Below are 17,846 nucleotides of genomic sequence, written 5' to 3'. Positions count from 1 at the left end.
TTGAGGATTAAGGAGGAATATACTGGATCAAGACAGACTATCAATCCAGAGATAAAGCAAATCATTCATGCATTGATTGTTAACTTCATGGAGTTTTCACAAATTCACACCTCCACAGAGGCTGGTAATCCCTTACCATGGGATGACAGAGGGTCATACCCGTAGAACATCACATCTATAAATCACTGCTCAGTCCATCTATCATCTCCTCTTTTATACATTCAGGAATAGGAATATTCCCATGGGCATGTTTACTGTAAAATATCTACTGTAAGACATCCAAAGGAGTGAATACCAAGCATCACAAACATACCTCCACTACATGAAACAGACAGAGAGCTGACAAACTGCACTTAGACAAAGGACAGTATGAGGTTATAGATGTAAAACACCATAAAATGGTTCTTCTCTTTTATCCTATTGGATTGTGCACAACAATAAAAACCGGTTAAGGTTACACATAAGCAGACCACACCGTATGGTGAATCACTTGAGCCCTAGCCTTGGCCCCTTTCGTGACACAAACTGCTATAAGTGAGCCTATAAGGGAATTAGGGCCATGAAGGATTGCGCTTCCGGGACATTTTCATATCCTGGAGCAAGAAAGCAACATGTAATAATAGTGGTTGACACAGCCACAGTGTCCATCTCAGCCTGACCCCTTTTAACTCACAGGCCTGGTATACAGTCACTCCAGGAGAAGTTAGAGCCTGCAGCACGGGGGCTAAGCCTGGTCAGGCCGGTCCAGGCTGGGGGAATGGCCATATGGAGAACAAGGCAATGAAACAGAGTGAAGGTCTCACCCTCTAACCCTCACAATAAAATTAGCTAGCTAAGTAATGGGGCCCTGTGCAGTTTTGTGAAAACCATCAGAGTAACGACTAACGAGTGTTAGAGGGTGAAATTATGAGTGTGTAAAGCAGAGGGAACCATGTCTCTATGGAGAGAACCGTTATAGAAAAGGGATATCCTTTTGTATGCTGGTTTATAATGTAGACCGTCCACAGGAGGCTGGTGAAGGGAGGACGGCTCATAATAATGGCCGGAATGGAGGGAATGGAATGGTATTAAAACATATAGAAACCATGTGTTTGATGTGTTTGATATTATTCCATTAATTCCGTTCCAGCCATTACAATGAACCGTCCTCCCCAGTTAAGATGCCACCAGCCACCTGTGGTAGACACCAGTCATCTGACACATATGGAACCCAGGAGAATGAAACAAAATCCTCAAATGTGCTCCAACCATACAGTTTTATTGGCTAAACTTGAAATAATTATAATGTGTGAACAATTATAACGGGACCATGTTTTCTTGCATTGGAAGAATGTTTACATTCCAATATCCTATCCCCTGTGAGTACGCATATCAGTGGAGGCTGCTGAGGGGAGGACGGCTCATAATAATGGCTGGAACGCAGCAAATGGAATGGCATCAAACACCTGGAAACCATGTGATTGATGTATTTGATACCATTCCACCAATGCCGTTCCAGCCATTACCACCACCAACCTCCTGTGATGTGTATGTATTCCTGGATGTGGTGTAGTACCAACTTGGGGTCTCGAGGACTGTTGGGGCGACTGGTGGAGCGCATCCGGGTCTCACTGCCCCCTGTTGGCCTGTCCAGAGCCGACACTGGACTCACCCGTCTGGCAGAACAGAAAACATATTATGTATACCTCTATAACAGTCCTGCAACTATAACTACTGTCTTCCAGAGCCCAAAGTGCCACCCCTATGTATGGCCCCTCCCCCCTAACGTTACCTGAGCTGCTCATCCGGAGAAGGTTCCAGTGCAAGGCCATTGGTCTGGGCTGGGCTGTGGGCGGGGCTTGCCTCAGGGCTGATTTCTTCCTTGGCTCCGTTCTGAGCCGGAAGCTCCAGGCAGGCCCTGACCCCCTCCCACTGCAGTGCTGCATTACGGATGGCCAGACGCCGCTTCTCCTGCACACACACATAAACGATCACACACGATCACACGCGCACACATGCATGCACACACACACACGTGCGCACACAGGGAACAGAGCAGGGTTCAGTTGGTTTTGGTCCTCAGCAGGGCACACAGAGGACAGGATGATATTATGAAACTGACTATCTCTCTCCTGCTTCAGCCTACAGACAAAGATATTCCACCTGCCTTGCTTGTCACTGAGGAGTCCTGAGACTTGAGCCCAAGTTGAGTGTAGAACTGCTGAGGCACAACATGAGCAGGACTCTATGAACACAAATACACATGTACTGTTTATCTTCAAAAATGAAAACTTCAAATGTTATTCTAACTGATAGACTGTCACTTAGCTTACATTACTTACAAACATGCCTATCTTACCAATACCTAGTCTCCCATAGTTACAAAGGCTTTGTCTGTAATAACAAGGTACAATTTGTGTGTGCTGTACTGTAAATGCCCCATATCTCTCAACAACTGTCTCAGCATTACTGCAGCAGCAGAATCCGTGTTGACTGTAGCAGGGGCAGCAGCAGTACTTATGTGCCACCCCCACCCTGCAGCAAGGAAGAATGCAGCTCTCTCTCTCTCTTTCTCTTTCGATTTCATAATATTTTTGCCTTTATTCAGTTCAGTTTTGGAATGGAATGGAATGCTCCACTCCCACACACAGGGGACGGCTGGCAAACAGGATTGATAGTCGATAATTCTGAGACTACATGAACCCTCACAGAGCATTCCATTTATCAATTTTTCCTCAACTAGCTCAATTGGATTACACAGAGGCAATTAAACTTCCTTCAGAACCCTTTCTGATCTCTCAGTATGGATCATTAAAAGCAGCAGTAAGGCAGGAACACACACATCAATATATATAAACGCAACATGTATATATAAATATATAAACGCAACATGTAAAGTGTTGGTCCCATGTTTCATGATCTGAAATAAAAGATCCCAGAAAAGGTTCCATACGCACAAAAATATTATTTCTCTCACATTTGTTTACATCCCTGTTGGTGAGCATTTCTCCTTTGCCAAGATAATCCATCCACCTGACAGGTGTGGCATATCAAGAAGCTGATTAAACAGCATGATCATTACACACGTGCACCTTATGCTGGGGACAATAAAAGGTCACTGTAAAATGTGCAGTTTTGTCACACAACACAATGCCACAGATGTCTTAAGTTTGACTGCAGCAATGTCCACCAGAGCTGTTTCCAGAGAATTGAATGTTCATAAGCCGTCTCTAACGTCGTTTTAGAGAATATGTCAGTACATCCAACTGGCCTCACAACTGCTGACCACATTTAACCACGCCAGGCCAGGACCTACACATTCGGCTGAGACCAGCCGGTCGGACAGATAAAGAAACGGAGGAGTATTTCTGTCTGTAATAAAGCCATTTTCTGGGGAAAAACTAATTTGGATTGGCTGGGCCTGGCTCCCCAGTGCGTGTGCCTGGCTCCATAGTGGGTGGGCCTATGCCCTCACAGGCCCACCCATGGTTGCGCCCCTGCCCAGTCATGTGAAATCCATAGATTAGGGTCCAATGAATTTATTTAAATTGTCTGATTTCCTTATATGAATTGTAACTCAGTTAAATTGTAGAAATTGTTGCATGTTGCGTTTATATTTTTGTTCAGTATAGATACAGTACAGTATGCATTCTCTAACACCTACAGTAAAGTACAGATACACAATGATTGAACAAGCATGTTTTGAACTGAAATCATAACCAGCCTCAAACAAAGGTTGGTGGGATCTGATAATCTACAAGAGGAACTGAGCACTTAGAAACCCTGTAGTTAGAACAGTTAGGGAAAAGATAATGGAGGAAAAAGACAAATGACTATTGAAGTGGATTGAAAAACTTTGAGAATTGTAGCAACAGTCACTGTTATTTCAGCCCCCTTGGAAACGTAACTGTTAAAATCTAAACATTTGAAACTTTTTTTTTCTAAACAGAAGACACCAAGCCAAGCCACATAAATGCAGGGTTACTAGGGTATAGTGGGTTGAGCCTTTATCTAGCCTTGGCTTTTCTTCATCTCCCTACTATAATGCTCCCATTGATCAACTCATGGTTGGGCGGTTAATGCAAAGCAGATGACTCCTCTTTACATGACAACCGAACACCACAGTGCATTTCAAGTAGTTAAGAATTAGTGTCCATTGAGGAGCAACCCTCAGAGCGCTTTAGGTATCATCTGAGATAACTGCTTACCGGGACCTCAGCATTAACAGAAATTGCTTACAGACATATGACAGCATATCATACAAGACAGATATACATGATTTGATACATTGTTCAACATCAAAAACGGCCCTCTTGCCCTCTCCTTAAATAATGCACTTATAGTCTAACTCCCACAACATTAGTCATCCTCATCCACTGTCTACAAGGGGTTATGCAGTGTATGTTACATGTGCAATGAGTTTAAACAAAAGCATACCTAACATCCTATTGTATTCATTATAAATCTTAATGGCTAGCAGACGATAAGCATGTTCATATTTTGACTAGTTTTGGCTCTTCATATTGTCATGACATTGGCCTCTATGGGTATAGCAAGCCCATCCCCCTCTCCCTGCCTCCCCCTTTCCTCCTTCAACTAGGTTGCTGTGGTCAGAGAGACGTCGTAAATTCCTGAGAATCTCCTCATGGAAACACAGTATAGAGAGAGTAGATTTTAATGGAGAACAAAGGAATTCCTTCCACCTCACAGAACTTGAGGTACGAACAAATTTCATGTTCCTGAGAAAGTATAAAAGATTGGTGAAGAATCCAGCTACGAACTGGTCCATTTGTCACAACTTGGGGAAGCTCATGGGAGATGGTGTGGCACATTACCGTAACGCTGTTTATATAATAGCCTCAGATATGAGGTTTACATCTAATTGTTGCATAAGATGAATGAGTGAGTATGATACTGTTTGTATAATTGTGTAATATGATCTTGGACTGTTTAATGAAGAAAAATACAATTCCCTTTTGATTTGAACTAAATCAGAGGACGGCCCCTGAGCCCAGTTAGGGTCAGACATCCTGGGACAGCCCTCTTCGGCCCTTCCAAATAAAACCCCCACTCTGGTTTTTGATCAGCAGACCGAGCTTACCTCAATTAAGAGATAGCTAAAGGTTGCAGACCATGTTTTTCTCCATTAGGAGGACAAAGGTTGTAGACCATTGCTAAATCTTTTAACCATACCACGTGGTTAAACTCTTAGACTATCGATACCGACAGAATAAGAACAAGTCTTTGATATTAATTACTAGTCTGCAGCTAGGAATTCGGTATCATTGAATGGGAAGAACGACAACCGCCGAAACATGCATTCTATAACGAATGTCACTCTGAACAATCCCCTCTAACCAAAACCTGCGAGAGAGAGGGAGAGAGACGGACAATTCTACAAAATAAATGAACTTTTCATCAGCGATCAAGACGACACACTGAGCGTAAATATATATATTGATTGCAATTGTTCCCAAATGAGTGAGCGTTCATGTGCAAAGGATTAGCATTTCAATTGTTATAATTATCACTCTGTATTGACTTCTTACTCGAATCCCACTTCCCCTTTTGTCTAACAAGCCGCCATGCCGGTTTAGGCCACTAGGGCACATTCTCCTATCATTTCATGTAACCACATTTACCTTGTTTGTTTATGCCTTTCTGTGAATTACTTAGTTAGTAATAAATAAATGATTTAAGACAATTGATGTATGGATGACTCATAGTGAAGACTGGGTTCGTGCAGATAACCAACAATTTACGACGTTTGGAATGAGACTAACGTGAGGTAAAGTAAATAATTCATTAATTCGAAGACTAATTGATCAGATAAAATATCTGAATAGTTATTTTAGGAAATTATAACTTTGTAATCTGAATATTTTCCTTGGTGCCCCGACTTCCTAGTAATTACAGTTACATGATTAATCAGTCTAATCGCGTAATAACTAATTACAGAGAATCTTTGATAAAAACTATCAGTCTTCAGTTAAATGATAGTAAAGACACGACAATATGAATAAACAGGAAATGTTCTGGAGGTAAAAACGTTTTAACAAACAGCATTGAGGGCCAAGGAGTTTGGTTAATGTCCAAATAATCACTTTCCACAAATTACATCTGTAAGGCTTAATTATGTTGTTGACATGCATCCGGCAGAAAAACTTATATTACACATTAAAAGCCACAGAATATTTGAAATATTTGGTTAATGACTGAAACTCTCACCAGCTAGTCTGTTCAGTCCTTAACACTGACCTGTGACATTATTTGGATTATATTTTATCATTGTGGAAATTGGCCTCTTATGTGACAATCTACCAGCTAACATCAGTTTGATGTCAGAGCATTAGTATATATTGGTCAGTCAACATGGCAAGATATCTGCGATAGTAACAGTATAGTACAGTATGTTAAACACAAATATGGACAGGGAGTCAACATAGGGAAAGTCAGGTACCTTGTGCATGGCCTGCTTGTGACTCTCCCTCTTCTTCTCATCCTCCTTCCGGGCCGTGACGCAGGCCATACGTCTCTCCTCCTCCTGCAGAAAAGAGGTTCAATATCACAATCAGGGTGTCGCTCCATTCATGGACAAGACTGAATTATTCAACATGAGACAGAGGCACAGTCAGAATAATGAATGTTATGTCAGCTGCAGGTTTTCCCTCTGCAGGAAGGACCAGTTGGAGAGGCAGCATCTCCTGATGCATCACAGGATAATCTGTCTGTCTGATATTCGGCTGCAGCCTCATCTGAACTGAGCCCAGCTGTTTGGGTGTGCCAGGCAGAGCTCCCAGCATGCAATGCACCAGCAGAGACAATCTGAGACTGCCAGCTGAGCTCTAGGGGATGTTTAGCGCTGGCTACTCTGTGACGATTCGGCTGAGAAGGGATTCCTTGATATGGTTCACTCAAAATGCTGCAATGGCTCCAGAATCAAAGCGCTATCTTTCATACCCTTTGCGAAATGTTTTTGCTGTAAGGGAAGGTCTTTTAGCAAAAATACTTTGTAATAAAAAAGTTAAATCCGTATTTGAAATGTTGTATTTTTTTTATTTTATTAGGATCCCCATTAGCTATTGCAAAAGCAGCAGCTACTCTTCCTGGGGTCCACACAAAACCTGAAACATAATACAGAATGACATAATACAGAATATCAATAGACAAGAACAGCTCAAGGACAGAGCTACATACATTTTTTTTTAAAGGCACACGTAAACTACATATCAATGCATACACACAAACTATCTAGGTCAAATAGAGGAGAGACGTTGTGCCGCGAGGTGTTGCTTTATCTGTTTTTTGAAACCAGGTCTGCTGTTTATTTGAGCAATATGAGATGGAAGGAAGTTCCATGCAATAAGGGCTCAAATCAGTTTGAGTAGAGGACCTTAAGTGCTGTCACAACTAGGCTATTTGTAATAGTATCAATAATGCATTGTCATCCTTTCCCACTAATTAGTAGACTAGAACATCAGGTGAAATAACGCTGAAAATCTAACACTGTTCATTTCCCCCTGAACAAACCCAGTCTGTTGTGTTGACACAGATATCCCACAAGGAGCAACGGTAACCATTTCCTGGCATCTATTGATTCTATTCTGGCTCAAATCAAGAGGAGTTCAGCTCCTCCACATCTGCAGCCAGCTTTAACCCTTACTTTACTCATACATTATATCTGCATGCCTTGGCACTGACAGCAAGTATGTTATATCTCAAACTATGTTACTACCAGTCAGTGCTCATCTGTGGAAAGTTGTACAAATCAGATTGTGATTCTGATCTCAGGAGGACTTGCCCATCCTATTGGCTGGAGGGCCATTCCTCCATATTCTAAGGGCAAGGTGTGTGTGTGGTACCTCAGGGTTCATGTAGCCTACAAGCTCAGACCTGGGTGTTGCCTGCCTGCTTAATAGCTTTCAAATGCATGAACCTCTGAACTCAAGTGTCTCGTATGTATTGTGAATACAATGACATCATGTTTGACAGGCAATTCTGCTTTTATGCCTATGGATATCAAGCATGTGGTAGTGTCAAGGATTCTATAAAGTGTTGCTTTACAGAATCCTTGCAGTATTTACAGCCAAGGCCAACATGCAGTATTTACAAGCCAATGTGTTGTTATGCCTTGCATGACTACTGAAAATACACACAAAAACACAACCACAGCCATGCAAACTCAACCATATACAAGAATACAGACACACACCGAGCGTATGTCTTACCGTGACACGTTTCATGTCCAGCTGTCTGAGTTGAAGCACACAGCGCAAGGCGGCCTGCTTGTACCATGTCTCCAGGGCTACTGGGTTCCCATCCAGGGTGAGCTCATAAAGGGAGCACGACTCTCCCAGGCAGGCTAGCTCATCAAAACTACACACAGAGAGAGAAAACACACACCACACAGGTCATTAACAACTATCAATGGGACAAATACTATATCAAATCAAATCTAACTTTGTTTGTCACATGCGCCAAATACAACAGGTGTAGACTTTACCCTAAAATGCTTACTTACAAGCACTTAACCAACAATGCAGTTTTAAGAAAATAGAGTTAAGAAAATATTTACTAAATAAATGAAAGTTAAAAAAAATGTAAGTAACACATTAAAATAACAATAATGTGGCTATATATACACGGGGTACTGGTACCGAGTCAATGTACAGGTTAGTTAAGTTAATTTGTACATGTAGGTAGGGGTAAAGTGACTATGCATTAATAATAAACAGTGAGTAGCAGCAGTGTACAACAAAAGGGGGGGGTCAAGCAAATAGTCCGGGTGGCCATTTAATGAATTGTTCAGCAGTCTTATGGCTTGGGGGTAGAAGCTGTTAAGGAGCCTTTTGGACCTAGACTTGGCGCTCCAATACCGCTTGCTGTGCGGTAGCAGAGAGAACAGTCTATGACTTGGGTGACTGGAGTCTTTGACAATTTTTTGGGCTTTCCTCAGACATTTTTGGGGCTGCTGAGTGGCACAGCAGTCTAAGGCACTGCATCTCAGTGCTTGAGGCGTCACTACAGACACCCTGGTTCGAATCCAGGCTGTATCACAACCGGCCGTGATTGGGAGTCCCATAGGGCGGAGCACAATTGGCCCAGTGTCGTTCATGTTTGGCCGGTGTAGGCCGTCATGGTAAATAGGAATTTGTTCTTAACTGACTTGCCTAGTTAAATAAAGGTTAAATAAAAATAAAAATATAGGTCCTGGATGGCAGGAAGCTTGGCCCCAGTGATGTACTGGGCTGTAAGCAATACCCTCTGTAGCGCCTTACGGTCAGATGCCGAGCGGTTGCCATACCAGGCGCTGATGCAACTATATGTTAATATAATGAGTAATTCACTTACAAAAGCTCCCCCAAACTCAATTTTTGTTGAATTAACCTTATAATCCATTGGTCGACACTACCACCAGGGAACAGGGCCCGTATTCACAAAGAGTCTCAGATTAGGAATGCTGATCTAGGATCAGGTCCCCTTAGTCCATATAATATTATTAAGGCAAAATGGATCCAATATTACCTCTCCTACCCTAAGACCCTTTTTGAATACCCAGGACCCAGAACTCAACAAAAATAAAACATGGAAACGTGCTAATTGGGCCTGGGACTGGCAGTGGAAGAGGGCATTGAAAGCATCAGACATGGCCTGGGGCTGAGTGAACAGAGTTTGAGATGGGAAGACAATAACTAGGCTAAACAGGGTGGTAGGTAGCCAAGCTAACTAGGGTGGCAGGTGAACTAGTGGTTAGGAGCGTTGGGCCAATGAACGAATGGTCGCTGGTTCAAATCCTCGAGCTGACTAGGTGAAAATAATCGGTCATTGTGCCCTTGAGCAAGACACCTAATCCTAATTGCTCCTGTAAATCACTCTGAATAAGAACGTCTGCTCAATGACAAAAAATTATTGTAAACAGTACAGTCGGTTCACCACAAATGTGAATATAAATAGTGTTCTGGGCACTGTTTGCAGAGAGGACTTCTGATCGGCCTAATTTGTGATAATGATCGCTTCAACCAAAGGCTTTGCTGAGCCTGGGATGGCTTCTCCCTCAGCTACAGCTATGCAGACGTCAAATAAAGGCATGTGTTATCCACCAGGACTTCACTGTGCGATGATTATAGTAGCCTACATTTCTCAGACGATTTAAATCAAAAGGCTCAAGGATCAAATGCAAACCAGATTAGACTAGATGTTGTATTTTGCCATCATTATAGATTTACAGTCGGAAGTTTACATACACCTTAGCCAACTACATTTAGACTTAGTTTTTCAGAATTCCTGACATTTAATCCTAGTAAAAAGTCCCTACTTAGGTCAGTTAGGATCACCACTTTATTTTAAGAATGTGAAATGTCAGAATAATAGTGGAGAGAATGATTTATTTCAGCTTTAATTTAATTTCTTTCTTTCACAATCCCAGTGGGTCAGAAGTTTACATAAACTCAATTAGTATTTGGCAGCATTGCCTTTAAATTGCTTAACTTGGGTAAAACGTTTCGGGTAGCCTTCCACAAGCTTCCCACAATAAATTGAGAGAATTTTGGCCCATTCCTCCTGACAGAGCTGGTGTAACTGAGTCAGGTTTGTAGGCCTCCTTGCTCGCACACGTTTTTTTCAGTTCTGCCCACAAATGTTCTATGGGATTGAGGTCATGGCTTTGTGATGGCCACTACAATACCTTGACTTTGTTGTCCTTAAGCCATTTTGCCACAACTTTGGAAGTATGCTGGAGGTCATTGTCCATTTGGAAGACCCATTTGCAACCAAGCTTTAACTTCCTGACTGATGTCTTGAGATGTTGATTCAATATATCCACATAATTTCCCTGCCTCATGCCCCATGCCCCATCTATTTTGTGAAGTGCACCAGTCCCTCCTGCAGCATAGCACCCCCACAACGTGATGCTGCCACCCCCGTGCTTCACGGTTGGAATGTTGTTCTTCTGCTTGCAAGTCACCCCCTTTTTCCTCCAAATGTAACGATGGTCATTATGGCCAAACAGTTATATTTTTGTTTCATCAGACCAGAGGACATTTCTTTGAAAAGTACCATCTTTGTCCCCATGTGCAGTTGCAAACCGTAGTCTGGCTTTTTTATGTCTGTTTTGGAGCAGTGGCTTCTTCCTTGCTGAGTGGACTTCAGGTTATGTCGATATAGGACTTGTTTTACTGTGGATATAGATACTTTTGTAACTGTTTCCTCCAGCATCTTCACAAAGTCCTTTGCTGTTGTTCTGGGATTGATTTGCACTTTTTGCACCAAAGTACGTTCATCTCTAGGAGACAGAACATGTCTCCTTCCTGAGCGGTATGGCGGCTGCGTGGTCCCATGGTGTTTGTACTTGTGTACTGCTGTTTGTACAGATGAACGTGGTACCTTCAGGCATTTGTAAATTGCTCCCAAGGATGAACCAGACTTGTGGAGGTCTACAATTGTTTTCTGAGGTCTTGGCTGATTTATTTTGATTTTCCCATGATGTCAAGCAAAGAGGCACTGAGTTTTAAGGTAGCTTTGAAATACATCCACATGGGCACCTCCAATTGACTCAAATGATGTCAATTAGCCAAACTGAAGCTTCTAAAATCATGACATCCTTTTCTGGAATTTTCCAAGCTGTTTAGTGTATGTACACTTCTGACCCACTGAAATTGTGATAAAGTGAATTATAAGTTAAATAATCTGTCTGTAAACAATTGTTGGAAAAATTACTTGTGTCATGCACAAAGTAGATGTCCTAACCGACTTGCCAAAACTATATTTTGTTAACAAGACATTTGTGGAGTGGTTGAAAAACAAGTTTTAATGACTCCAACCTAAGTGTATGTAAACTTCTGACTTCAACTGTATATAAGCTTTATGTTTGGGCAAGGCAGGGTTTAAATTATTTATTTACTGCCTAAAACAGAGTGGGCTAGCAAGAGCTGCCATGAGAAATTAATCACATCAGGAGTCAACTATGGCCCTCTGGACTGGCAACACTGTCTTATTAAATCAGGACTTCACAGGACCGTTTTCACAGGCAGAGACAGTGCTACTTCAGCATTCAGCCTCTGTCCTCCTGACTGAACTCAATGACAACTCCACTGTTTATATAAGGCTAAGGGAGGCAAAAGGCAAAGCCAAAAACCACACAAGGAAAAAAGAGCAGGGGTTTGAAAACACTCCCTCCACAGTAACAAAACAGACTTTCCATTCATGAGACACGCCGACATACCATCTCTTAGCAACCCAGCAGTACAGTAGGTTGTTAGTCACTGGGGTAGGGAGAGACTGCCCTCCCCAGCAGTACAGTAGGTTATTAGCCACTGGGGAAGGGAGAGACTGCCCACCTCAGCAGTCATTCAGTGTGTGCTCAGACAGAAAGAGAGAGAGGCAGTATGGGTCCTCCTCTGCAGCAGAGGCCAGGCCCAGCCCTGAGCTATAGGGAGCTGCCTGCGAGGGGAACATGCCAGCACTGAGATCTGTGGAGAGGAGGGGGTTAAGCAGTAGCAGCAGATCTTACCTGGTGATGCTGTTGCAGCTGAGAAAGAGGCGCTGGAGGCAGGGCAGCTGGTCCACCTCTGTCTAGACAAAGAGAGGGAGAGAAAGAGGGGGATGAAGAGAGGAGAGGGGGCTCTAGAGGGGTTTGAGTTTTGATAGCGGTGGGGCACTGCACAGTCACAGCGCGGCTCAGACCTTCCCATCCCTCTCCATTCCCTCAGTCACCTTGCAGCTCCCAGCTCCGGCATACAGCCCCATCCGCCCTGCGCGCGCAGGCACACTGCCGCGGCTGCACAGGGAGGGGAGGGGGAGAGCAAGGAGAAGGGGAGGGAGAGGAGAGTGCGCTAATGCAGAGATCCCCTGCTGCAGGAGCTTGCTCACTCACTCCGCTTATAGAAGAGAGAGAGAAAGAGAGAAAGAAAGAGGGGGCTACTGGCACACAGACACACACAGTGACACACACAGAGACACAGCCCAGCAGCAGCAGAAGAACAAAGGGAAGGCGACAGCGATATGGGCAAATTATCAATCTGTTTCATCATCAGGCTGTTTCAGGATCAATGGAGAAGAGAGTCTGGGGGAGGATGGGAGAATGTGAGGAGGACCAGCAGGCTGGCTGGCTGATGAGGACACAGAGGCACAGGCAATGTCACAGCAAGCTACAGGAGAGTAGGACAGGGGGATGGCAGTGGGGATGACGTGTTCAGCCTCGTAGGGCAGGGCAACCTCATTAGCTGCAACTTTAGAAGCCTTCTATGAGGATGAATGACATGCGCTGGGATGCGTGTGTGTGTGTGCGTGTGTGTGGACACTGCCATGAGGGACTTAAAGCGCTGCATCAGCCCATACAGCCTCCACCAGCACTGCCTGTATCTCTGCCTCTCATCAGACAACAAGAGCTTAACCTAGTAGCCATCCACATAAACTCCCTCTACACTACCACAATACTCATCCACATAAACTCCCTCTACACTACCACAATACTCATCCACATAAACTCCCTCTACACTACCACAATACTCATCCACATAAACTCCCTCTACACTACCACAATACTCATCCACATAAACTCCCTCTACACTACCACAATACTCATCCACATAAACTCCCTCTACACTACCACAATACTCATCCACATAAACTCCCTCTACACTACCACAATACCCATCCACATAAACTCCCTCTACACTACCACAATACTCATCCACATAAACTCCCTCTACACTACCACAATACCCATCCACATAAACTCCCTCTACACTATCACGATACTCATCCGTACAAACTCATTCTACACTACCACAATACATATCCACATGAACTCCCTCTACACCACAACAATACTCATCCACATAAACTCCCTCTACACTGCCACGATACTCATATGCATAAACTCCCTCTACACTCCACAATATCCATCAACATAAACTCCCTCTACACTACCACAATACCCATCCACATAAACTCCCTCTACACTCCACAATATCCATCAACATAAACTCCCTCCACACTACCACAATACTCATCCACATAAACTCCCTCTACACTGCCACAATACTCATCCACATAAACTCCCTCTACACTGCCACAATACTCATCCACATAAACTCCCACTACACTACTACAATACTCATCAACATAAACTCCCACTACACTACCACAATCCTCATCCACACACGCTCACCCCTATCCCCCATTCTAACAACCCAAACACCCACCTGCCAGATTAGCCTAATGGAGGCACTCCTTGTGTGGGTAAAAGACGTGATGCCCAGTTATGGTGGATTCCCTCTGATCAGTCTACTACACCCGGTCGTCTACTACAGCTCTCACTATGCCGAGGGCCAACTGGTCAGCCACTAGACTAGAGCACAACATTTACTGTGTAATGGCCATGCTGACCTCTAAAGCCATATCCATGCTCTCTGTTACATGAATCAGATCTGAGGGGCTTGGCCATTTAGTTCCGTTTATTAATTCGACCTTTTAAAAAACAAGTACACACAAAACTTGAAAAAGCCATACATGCACATGAGTAAAATCATGGAGGATAACACACAATAAAGTCTGGGACTTATTTTCATTGTGGTCCTCTTGAAACAAGATGGCTAGGCAAGATCGAACACAGTTAAACACAGTACGGCATTGAGATAATTAAACATAAAAACAAAGAAGAATAACATCTATCTCATCATTGCAGTTACATTCATATGGGCACAGAAGACAAAACATTTTTTTTTAATATATATTTTTTAATATCCGAAACATTCAATATACTTGCAGTGAAGACGCTCAACAACTACATCATACCAGTCATCCAACCGACTCCCATTCAGAGTGACACACAGAAGCATCCAGGGTGTGGGATTCTGTGTTTTACATTATAGCCATTACCATATATATGATTAAATATTATCTGATGTTGGCTGTGTGAGGTATCTGCATTTGTGCACTTGAGCATCATCATGAGATTAAACAACTGCTTGCTACATCTACTTGCCTGTTTGTGTGTGTGTGACAAGAACTGAGTAATATGGTGTGACCTGCATGTTGCAAAACTGTAGATAACAGCCCAGCAGATGCTTTGACCTTGTGTTTGTATGTGACAATATTGAGTACATGGTGTGACTTGCTGTATCTTACAAAGTTGTGGTTAATCAGGTATAGGGAGGGGTGGTCATCATGAGGTTTAACTGAGATGGAAAAATACTGAACAACACAATAGCAGGAACTGAGCAACTGTTATAACTAGGCTGCGATACCAGAACAGTAAGAATCTATACATCGACGGAGGGAGGACTCCAAGAAGCGCCAAGAGGCGGGAACCAGCCTGAGCGCATGCGATAGGCTGAGCAAGTCTAAACCACACTCAGCCTCTACTGTGATAGTTCCAACCCGTCTGTTGGCCTATGTCTATCACAGTATAAGAACACTGTTTACGTACATCCTGTCAGTTCCCTGTTCTGCCCTGTGTGCTATTACAGTGAGCCCGTATATACGAAAGTTGCATTTGCCATTTATTGCTTAGCTAATAAAAAATACATAGCATACAATATGACTCATTGTCATATTTATCCTGATACCAGATTTGAATTTACGCAACTCTAACAAGGGTCAATACCCTGCTCAAGCACACGTTGACAGATCTCCCACCAGGCCAAAAAACGTGAACCCGAGCCCTCCAAGATCCCCGCCCCCCCACAGTTCCCCAATAGCTGTCCCTCAACCATTCGAGACCCCTCCCAAAGTCCCCCCCCCAAGAAGAAAAATTTAAAATAAAATGAATTCCGTTCCCCACCCCCAAGAACCCCCCAATGCACCAACAACCAAGAGAATGAACTAAAGAGAAAAAAGAAAAAGACAGAAGAAAACAGCAAACAACAATACAAAACATTTTTTAATTAAAAATAAAATATTAAAACAAAGGACATCTAGGACAACTAAAATCATAACAGCAATGCCAACTGTATATGTTTGTGTGCATGTCTGGCACTATTACATGTATGTGTATGTTCTTGTATGCGTTTATTTGAATGAGAGTGTGTGTATATATGTACAAACACCTGCACGAGCAGGTGCAAATCGGCATTAGTTGTAAAAACATTTCCCCTCAGTGTCATTCAAACATACTTTTTAATATGTTTAATTTAGACTTTTTTTAAAACGTTTATCTTTGGCCATCATTCTATCTCCCGCACAGCAACTCCACTCCCACTTGTCTCCAATTCCACATCCCAACCCTCAGCTTCCCTCAGCCCATCCCATCTATCTCTGCTGGCCACCCACTTTGGGTTTCTATGCAACACATATCTTTCAACTATGCTGTGATGTTTAATGTACAATTTCAATCTATCTAATCAAATAGAATCCACAGATTGCGAGTTAAAGATAAATACTTTTACTAAGAGTATTAGTATATTAGTAATTGACTGACCCGGTCTCTCCAGATCTCCTAACAGTACTATTTCTAGGATAAATTTTAGATCAATGCAATCCATTTTCAGCCATTCCTGAACCTGAGACCAGAAACAGGCTACCTGAGAGCAATACCAAAATAAATGGTCTATTGATTCTGTATCCTCACAACAAAACCTGCAAAGCTTCAATGATTTTATGGCCCAAATATTCAACATTTTGTTGGTGGCAAGAATTCTATATAATAATTTTAGCTGAAAAGCACAAAGTCTTGAATCTTGCGTTGTTTTATATATCAACTCATACACCCTGTACCATGGAATCGGTACATCAAAAATCTCTTCTCAACTATTTTGCAATCTGTATTGCACAGCTGTCAACATCCTGGTCCTCAAATTAACCTGATATGCTTTCCAATTTATGTTATTTTTAATCCTCCAGCAGTTTTGATCCTTTATATGGGACAGACAGACCAGTTCCCAACCTCCTCCTGCTGCCAACTGCCTCCTCCATTTTTGGGGTAATGCTGTAATCAATTGGTTGTACTCTTGGATTGAGCAGACCTTCCCGTACAATTCTGATAACTTAATGAAGGACATAACTCTACCATTCCAATTTACAATATAATTTAAGAACAAAATACCCTTTTCAAACATCTTTCCCATAAATACAGGTATTTTATCAACCTGCACATTTGAGTTCAGCCATAATATTTGTTCTATCTTTTCAGGGGGATGAAATTGAAATTGTAGCCAGCTCTGCAATGCTTGTTTGAAAAAGAGAGATACTTTGAAAAAAGTGTATTTATCGATTAATTGAAAATGAGACATGGCAATCTGCACAAAGGCAAAAAGGCCATTTTTAAACAATCGATGAGCTTTTCTTAGTAATCTACTTGAAAACCATTTGGGGTTCAAGTAAAACTTTTGAATAAGTGAAGCTTTTAGAGAGAGGTTTAGTGCTTTTATATTTAATCATCTCAACCCACCCAATTCATATTCATTATATAGAAAGAAACATTTTATTTGGTCTGTTTTAGCATCCCAGATAAAGTGATATTTTTATTGCTCATATGATTTGAAAAATGAATCATCAGGAGTAGGCAGTGCCATAAGTAAGTGAGTAAACTGAGATATGACTAAGGAGTTAATCAGGGCAAGTTTTCCATAAAAAGACAGGTATTTACCTCTCCATGGTTGCAAGATATTCTATTGAAATTCATTGTGGAGAGCTTATTTATATATTTTGTGATATGAATACCAAGTATGTCTACTTCACCATCAGCTCATTTTATATGTAAACTGCAGGGTAATGTAAAGGTTTTATTTTGTAAAGATCCAATATGTAATATTGTACACTTATCATAATTAGGTTTTAGTCCAGAGAGTACAAAAAAGTTATCTAGATCTTCAACGAGACATTGCAGGGATCTAGCTTGTGGACTTAATATAAAACTTGAGTCATCG

General features: G+C 42.3%; 1 protein-coding gene across 7 annotated transcripts in view; it reads right to left on the bottom strand.

The window, feature by feature from the left end:
• Window positions 1–17,846, bottom strand: part of LOC110526577 (leucine-rich repeat-containing protein 49) — a 60,346-nt gene that overhangs the window by 16,643 nt on the left and 25,857 nt on the right. For 6 of the 7 annotated variants that reach the window (XM_036980968.1, XM_036980969.1, XM_036980970.1 and 3 more), the window contains 6 exons: window positions 12,488–12,549; window positions 8,208–8,355; window positions 6,440–6,523; window positions 2,147–2,224; window positions 1,772–1,950; window positions 1,560–1,655 (listed from right to left, as the gene is read on the bottom strand). In XM_036980968.1, coding sequence (XP_036836863.1) covers window positions 1,560–1,655; window positions 1,772–1,950; window positions 2,147–2,224; window positions 6,440–6,523; window positions 8,208–8,355; window positions 12,488–12,549 — 647 coding nt within the window. The remainder of the gene's footprint in view (window positions 1–1,559; window positions 1,656–1,771; window positions 1,951–2,146; window positions 2,225–6,439; window positions 6,524–8,207; window positions 8,356–12,487; window positions 12,550–17,846) is intronic. The other variant, XM_036980967.1, reaches the window with a different exon arrangement.

This window comes from Oncorhynchus mykiss, chromosome 6 (assembly GCF_013265735.2).
Source record: "Oncorhynchus mykiss isolate Arlee chromosome 6, USDA_OmykA_1.1, whole genome shotgun sequence".
Classification (NCBI taxonomy): domain Eukaryota; kingdom Metazoa; phylum Chordata; class Actinopteri; order Salmoniformes; family Salmonidae; genus Oncorhynchus; species Oncorhynchus mykiss.
This window is presented reverse-complemented; position numbering and strand designations above follow the sequence as displayed.